This window comes from Rutilus rutilus, assembly GCF_951802725.1.
Source record: "Rutilus rutilus genome assembly, chromosome: 9".
Lineage (NCBI taxonomy): Eukaryota > Metazoa > Chordata > Actinopteri > Cypriniformes > Leuciscidae > Rutilus > Rutilus rutilus.
The window spans coordinates 16,571,901-16,580,236 of record NC_140223.1 but is presented as its reverse complement, the minus strand read 5'-3'; the positions used below and the strand labels follow the sequence as shown (position 1 = coordinate 16,580,236).

Genomic DNA, 8,336 nt, shown 5'->3' with positions numbered 1-8,336 from the left:
ACTACGAATTGTGGAATTTATGGAAAAGAGCTGCTTGAAGATTTTTAAAAAATATATACTTTTTTGTTGCACAATGGCATGGCGGTGGAAAAATCATTGAACTATTCCTGTAAAACAAACAGGCTTCACTGTTAGTTTCCTTATAAATGGTCTAATTGTGTGACAAAAGCTTCTTTTGTTCATTACAATGTCAGTCAAATTACTGCATGAAAATGCTTAAAAAGAAATTCCAAATGTGACATGAGGATGAATATTGTAAATTGTCTGGCGTTCATTTCTTTATAAATGGTCTAATTATGTAACAAAAGTTCTTTAGTTCATTACAACGTCAGTTTAATTGACCACCGCATGCAGGTGAGAAGATTAAACCGAGGCTTTTTTTACAGCTGAAAGTTTTCTCCTCATCTAGAGATGACTCACACTGCACTTCCAGGTATTTCTGGGCCTGGAAGTCCTTCACGGCTGGGTGGTCAATGATGCAGATGACGGCCACTCCATCGTCCTCCTTAGAGACGGTGAGCCTGAGCCGGCTGGTGACAGTGAACATCCTGTCGTATAACTCCTCGACAGTCGCCTCACCTGGGAACGGCCGCAAGAGTGACATGTCAGCCATAACAAGCGAGCTCCCTCCATCCCAGCCTGCTCATAATAACACTGTGTCACCGGGAGGAGGGAGGAGGGTCATGAGGATTGATACCATCACCTCCAAACAAATTTCACATTCATATATTTATTCATGCTTAATACAGCGTACAAGGGGCACATTCTGAGCCACATGTGACGGCCAAACATCATGACAGGACATAAAACACAGGGTTGCATGACAGCTTTAGTTCACCATGTGAAAATGAAATGCTTTTTTATTTTGGGTTTGCCACTTTGATTGATTTATTGATGACATGAGCTATTCCACTGGTCTCCAAACTGGTGTTTAGCTTTAGAGAGGTTTAGCTTGCAGTCAAGCTGGTCTTTTGGGTGTTGTTTACACGGCACCGTTTTCAACTAAAAACGTAAAACTTTTCATGCGCTTTGGTCATTCATTTACACAAAACCGTCGTTTTGGGTGCCTGAAAACGCAAACTTTTGAAAACGGGTTTCAAAGTGCGAGTTTTTGAAAACGGTCTCCGTGTAAACAACAAAACCGCGAATCTCTGAAGACGATGACGTCACGCACATGAGTATTACGTTTTTAGTCTATAGTGTTTCATCGCCATCTAATGGCCTGGCAGCAGAATACAGGGTTTTCAGTCGTTTTCGTGGATCCGTGTGAATGGGGATCGTTTTGACAATGGTGTCGTCTGTACGAGGAAAACTCAAAGGAAAAACTTCTTCGTTTCAAAAGTGTGCTAAATCAGCCAACACACCAGCCTGACAAGACTGGGAGACCAATTAAGACTATCAGCTTAGGCTGGCTTGAGATGTTTTTTCAAAAGGTGTTTGAATCCATGTCATCCACACTATCTGCACATATGCTAACTGCTAAGTTATGCCAAAAACATCAGTTAAGGTGCAGTCTAACACAATCTCATGGCAATTTGTAACTATTTTACATTTTGCCGTATTGGTGGCTAATTTGTATCAATTCTCATTTGTACGTTTTCGTACTATCTGCTTACGCCTCAGTGACGGTTATGTTTAGGGTTGGTATTAAGGGTGGACCTCCATACTTACTTTTTTTTCTAAATATCATTCATTTTTATATGAGTCACATTGAATAATTAAATACAAAATCGCCACCTCATAAGATCGGGTTGGGTGAGGTCACATTTACCATTTTTTGGCGAAATAATCATGGGCAAAATAGTTATTTCAATAGGAATATACTTGACTGGGTATTTTAGCAACAGTTTCAAGCAGGTCATGCAGAATCCCTACTCTACTGACATGACAGTAGACAATGACTTTTTTTTGCCCACAAAATTATGCTACTATTACTGCACCTTTATGCTACAATTTACATATTTTTATGAATAGTATTCAAAATATAAAATAATAATCTGGGTAACACTTTATTTCGATGGTCCACTTTAGATATTTGATTTACTTTGCAACTACAAGTCAACTAACTCTCCGTAGTACGGTGTACATTTTAGGACATCCTAAAAGGCTTCAGTCATTGGACAAAACGGCATCGCGCCTCAGGCTGAAAAGCTTCAGGTCTCAGGAAAAACAATGTCAGGTGTCAGGTCTCGTACAATTATGCATCAGACAAAACAGCCTCAGACAAAAAGGCATCAGACATAAAGGCATCGGACAAAACGGCATCAGACATAAAGGCTATCGTAAACGCTTTAACTCCACGATAGTTTGCCAACATACAAGCTAGCTAGTTTAAACATGGCATCTAAGTTTTTAAATGTGCAAATAAAACTTGCGAAATGCATGTTCTCTTCTGTAAACAACATAATTAGTGTAACATTTCATTAAAACATATATATGTATATATGCTTTAATTAAATGTTTCACTAATAACGTTGTATACAGAAGAGAACATGCATTTCGCGAGTGCATGTTTTAACATTTAACATTAAAGCATATAATATATATATAGCTTACATATATGCTTTAATTAAATGTTACACTAATTTCGCTGTATGCAGAAGAGAACATGCATTTCGCGTTTATTTGCACGTTTAAAAACTTAGATGCCATATTTCAACTAGCTAGCTTGTATGTTGGCAAACTATTGTGAAGTAAAGCGTTCTTTCGAGCTATGAACCGCGCACATGTGACGTCATATGGGGCGGGGCAATGCGAACCTCCAAACTCCTTTTGAGTCCGTTTCGCCCGATGCCTTTATGGCTGATGCCTTTTAGTCCGAGTCCGTTTCATCCGAAACCTTTATGTCTGATGCCTTTTAGTCCGAGTCCGAGTCCGTTTCATCCGAAACCTTTATGTCTGATGCCGTTTTGTCCAATGCCTTTTAGTCTGAGTCCGTTTCGTCCGATGCCTTGTAGTCTGAGTCCGTTTCATCCGATGCCTTTATGTCTGATGCCTTTTAGTCCGATGCCTTTTAGTCTGAGTCCGTTTCATCCGAAACCTTTATGTCTGATGCCTTTTAGTCCGAGTCCGAGTCCGTTTCATCCGATGCCTTTATGTCTGATGCCGTTTTGTCCAATGCCTTTTAGTCTGAGTCCGTTTCGTCCGATGCCTTGTAGTCTGAGTCCGTTTCATCCGATGCCTTTATGTCTGATGCCTTTTAGTCCGATGCCTTTTAGTCTGAGTCCGTTTCATCCGAAACCTTTATGTCTGATGCCTTTTAGTCCGAGTCCGAGTCCGTTTCATCCGATGCCTTTATGTCTGATGCCGTTTTGTCCAATGCCTTTTAGTCTGAGTCCGTTTCGTCCGATGCCTTGTAGTCTGAGTCCGTTTCATCCGATGCCTTTATGTCTGATGCCTTTTAGTCCGATGCCTTTTAGTCTGAGTCCGTTTCATCCGAAACCTTTATGTCTGATGCCTTTTAGTCCGAGTCCGAGTCCGTTTCATCCGATGCCTTTATGTCTGATGCCGTTTTGTCCAATGCCTTTTAGTCTGAGTCCGTTTCGTCCGATGCCTTTTAGTCTGAGTCCGTTTCATCCGAAACCTTTATGTCTGATGCCGTTTTGTCCAATGCCTTGTAGTCTGAGTCCGTTTCATCCGATGCCTTTATGTCTGATGCCTTTTAGTCCGATGCCTTTTAGTCTGAGTCCGTTTCGTCCGATGCCTTTATGTCTGATGCCTTTTAGTCCGATGCCTTTTAGTCTGAGTCCGTTTCATCCAAAACCTTTATGTCTGATGCCGTTTTGTCCAATGCCTTTTAGTCTGAGTCCGTTTCATCCGAAACCTTTATGTCTGATGCCTTTTAGTCTGAGTCCGTTTCATCCGAAACCTTTATGTCTGATGCCTTTTAGTTCGATGCCTTTTAGTCTGAGTCCGTTTCATCCGAAACCTTTATGTCTGATGCCGTTTTGTCCAATGCCTTGTAGTCTGAGTCCGTTTCATCCGATGCCTTTATGTCTGATGCCTTTTAGTCCGATGCCTTTTAGTCTGAGTCCGTTTCGTCCGATGCCTTTATGTCTGATGCCTTTTAGTCCGATGCCTTTTAGTCTGAGTCCGTTTCGTCCGATGCCTTTATGTCTGATGCCTTTTAGTCCGATGCCTTTTAGTCTGAGTCCGTTTCGTCCGATGCCTTTATGTCTGATGCCGTTTTGTCCAATGCCTTTTAGTCTGAGTCCGTTTCATCCAAAACCTTTATGTCTGATGCCGTTTTGTCCAATGCCTTTTAGTCTGAGTCCGTTTCATCCGAAACCTTTATGTCTGATGCCTTTTAGTCTGAGTCCGTTTCATCCGAAACCTTTATGTCTGATGCCTTTTAGTCCGAGTCCGAGTCCGTTTCATCTGAAACCTTTATGTCTGATGCCGTTTTGTCCAATGCCTTTTAGTCTGAGTCCATTTCGTCCGATGCCTTTATGTCTGGTGCCTTTTTGTCTGAGGCTGTTTTGTCTGATGCCTAATTGTACGAGACCTGACACCTGACATTGTTTTTCCTGAGACCTGAAGCTTTTCAGCCTGAGGCGCGATGCCGTTTTGTCCAATGACTGAAGCCTTTTAGTCTGAGGCATGATGCCTTGTCTTCATATGTCTGAGGTCTGAGGATGTCCTAAAATGTACACTGAACATTAGAGTATTAGAAGACTAATATATCTGCTAACACTTTATTTTGATGGTCCCTCAACAGACATTTTACTGATGATAAGTAACTTTGCAACTACATCAACTTATTCTACTTACCCGAACCCTAACCTAACAGTCTACTACAGTCTAATACTCTAATACTCTAATTACCTATAGCTAGTAGAATGTGTAAAGTGGATCATCGAAATAAAGTGTAACTATAATGGGTAATCTGATACTTTAGATAAAGTTATTTCGGTAGAACTTTATTTAACAGTCCTTTTTCATATGATCATCCAATGTACTTATTTGAGTAATTACACTAACTGGGTAATAACTAGGTACTAACCCTGAACCTACCCCTACCTTAACCCATGAAGTTACCTGTAAAATAAAGTGCAACCATTATTTACAGTCGAGTCTGTCTTATTTACAAAGTGCTAATTTCAATTCTCAAAATGTCCTTTTAAAAATGTCAAAGTAACTTTTGATACTATGTGTGTTTTCGTCTACCTGTTTCAGTACTCTTTAGTTTGTTAAATGTCTTTATCTGCAGTACTGAGTCATTCACAAGCTCCACATGCAGCTGTTGAACTTAATAAAGAGCTTGTTCATCGCTGGCAAACAATAGGATGCATTTGCAGGTTTGGCTTCAACTGATTGTAAGTAAAAATTCTGCTTCATCCAGCACTCTTTTTGTTCTCTGTAAAAAAAAAAAAAAACTTTTACTGTTTTAATAAATGAGAAGCTTCTTCAAACAATTCAGTGTGTGAGCAAACTGTCTGAAACTGTTGTTCAAATATTGATAGGGAAAATATAGCAGTGCTACAGTACCTTGCAACTTAAAAATATAGCTTTGATACTGATAAGGAGTGATGATACCACCTTGCTATTGAGAAACGTATAGCTGACTCTGGATCACAAAACCAGTCAAGTAGCACGGGTATATTTGTGGCAATATCCAACAATATTGTATGGGTCAAAATTATAGATTTTTTCTTTTATGCCAAAAATCATTAGGATATTAAATAAAGATCATGTTCCATGAAGATATTTTGGAAATTTCCTACCGTAAATATATTTACAAAATATTTTTGTGAGTGGATGCAGCAAAATCACGAACATAAATCGACAACTTTAACGGCGATTTTCTCAATGTTTTGAGTTTTTTGCACCCTCATATTCCAGATTTTCATTTAATTTATCTCGGCCAAATATTGTCCTATCCTAACAAACCATACATCAAAGGAAAGCTTATGTATTCAGCAAATATTATGTATTCAAAAATATGATGTATTTATGTATTATGTATACATCTCAATTTAAAAACATTTACCCATGTGACTGGTTTTGTGGTCCAGGGTCACACTCACATAGTTAAACTAATTGCTTTTTTTGTTACTGTATTGTTAAAATAACACTGTTAAAAATCCTTTTCAGTAACTGAAATAAAGCTAAAATAAAATAGTAATATTAGATGAAAAACAAACTTGGCAAGTTATTCTAACTGAAATAAGTTTAAGTACTAAAATTACTAAAACTGAAATGAAAATTAATTATAACAATGGCAAAAGCACATAATTACGATGGATGATCAGGACATGTGACCATGATGAATTCATATGAAGGAGCCCAGAGGTCAGTAGCTGTCTGCGGGGTTACTGCACATCATGTTAGCCCTCATCCTAAGACAATTTCTAAACTCAAGGGCATTGAGCTAATTGCAGCCCAGAGTATGACGGTTTACTTGGACCTAATGAAGTGGGAAATAATTACAGCTCAGCACTGACCTATAGCTCATCTCCCTTCTCTTCTGTCAGCGCATACTAAGACACCGTTACAAAAAATACATGAGTTACTGGATGCCAAAGACGCTTTAAGGCCTATGACAATAAGTTTCTTTCAGTCACTGAGTCCATGAAGACTCTTCATTGAGGATCATGCTAATTTTGTAATTTTTTCTTCATAGGAACCATAATTTCCCCATCATAGGAAATTATGTTCTCCTCATTATAGAGCTTGGGACAATGTTCCCTGTTGCAGTTTAATTGTACTGTACTGCAGTTACTGTGGTTACCATGGTAAATTCAGCACTGAAAGTGTGGAAGCTATGAGACATGATCCATGAATGTCCACTTACACTAATCAATGGACCAATCAATGATTTATTATAATTTATAATAGTATATATATATTTTATATATCTAAAATAGTATGATATATACATCATACTATTTTAATTATTTAATTATTTAATTATTAATAAGGATTATCATCATTAAATTGTTTGCATCAATATTTTTATTGTTAAATAAATCTAAAAACATTAAAGGAATAGTTCACCCAAAACTTTAAGGTCTGCCATTATTTCTTTCTTCTGCTGAACACAGATATTTTAAAGAATGTCAGTAACCAAACAGTTGTTGGGGCCCCACTGACTTCCATAGTATTTTTTTCCCTATACTATAGAAGTCAATCCCCATCAACTGTTTGGTTACTGACATTCTTTAAAATATCTTCCTTTGTTTTCAGCAGAAGAAAGAAATTCATACAGGTTTGGAACAACTTAAGGGTGAGTAAATGATTACAGAATTGTAATTTTCGTTGAACTATCGCTTTAAAAAATTTTTTTGCCAATTGAAATCGAGCACAGCGTCAGTTCAGGCAGGCCACGTACTGTAGGCATAGGCTGCGGTCAGCTGTCAAATCGCTCCAACCACTACCGTTCTCCTATTAGACCGGAAGGATATATATACGCGGCACTTCCGCCCGGGAAATATGCTTAAACTGCTCGCAACCCCCCCACCCTCACCACTAAAAGTATCAAGCATATTTCTGTGCACCTTTTGGCTGTTGTCTTCTTTGTTTCAGATTATCAAGGCTTCCAAGTCCTAGAGTAACGGACATCATCGTGAGAGACACACCCTTCCTCATAGCAAGCTACAGCATAGACGTCGCGGACTTCACTGCTACGTCTACATGTTAAACCACGGCTTAAAGACATTACTAAACTGTCTTAATCATCTGTATATTGCTCAAGCTGATGGTTCCATAGGGGGGTTAATGCTAAAGCTACGTATGTCATTAATTATGGATTAAGAACCCCCATAAGGAACCATACCGCCAAAGATAAATTGTGTTCAATAAACTCAAGTAAACTTGCCAAAGTGGTCTCGTCTGAAATATAGTAAAAAAAAAAAAAGAAATTAGAAATGTTGCATTGGCAACTAACTGAAATAAACATTTAAGTAAAAAAATGGAGAACAAATTTAAATAAATTAAAGCTAAATAGAAATATAAAACAAAATAAAAAAATTGGTCCATATTGCTGCAGCTGCATACAATTATTTTGTAGTAATAAGATATGATTTAAATTAGCATACGGGTAGGTATGTAGGTAGTGGATGTAATGGCAAGCTGTTATTTAAATATTAAATATAACATTTATGGCAAACCATTCACATACTTCATTATATGATAAATAAAATAATTTTTGTCTAAGATTAGTTAAAATTCTGCTCTATACTTAATAATAATATCCTCCAAAGCATTATAATCTCTGGTGTTTCAAGCAATATGTATATTGACACCAGAGTTTGTGTGGTTCAGATTAACACTTTTTAATTAGAAAATGATTAACTTAATGTGTTTTTTTCTATGATCCTTACTGCGTACTAGCTAGT

The 8,336-nt window shown here is 37.8% G+C and overlaps 1 protein-coding gene across 4 annotated transcripts in view; it reads right to left on the bottom strand.

The window, feature by feature from the left end:
- The window catches only part of cadm1b (cell adhesion molecule 1b), a 176,741-nt gene that overhangs the window by 43,841 nt on the left and 124,564 nt on the right, over positions 1-8,336 (bottom strand). For all 4 annotated transcript variants that reach the window (XM_084419947.1, XM_084419950.1, XM_084419948.1 and 1 more), the window contains one exon: positions 421-579. In XM_084419947.1, coding sequence (XP_084276073.1) covers positions 421-579 — 159 coding nt within the window. The remainder of the gene's footprint in view (positions 1-420; positions 580-8,336) is intronic.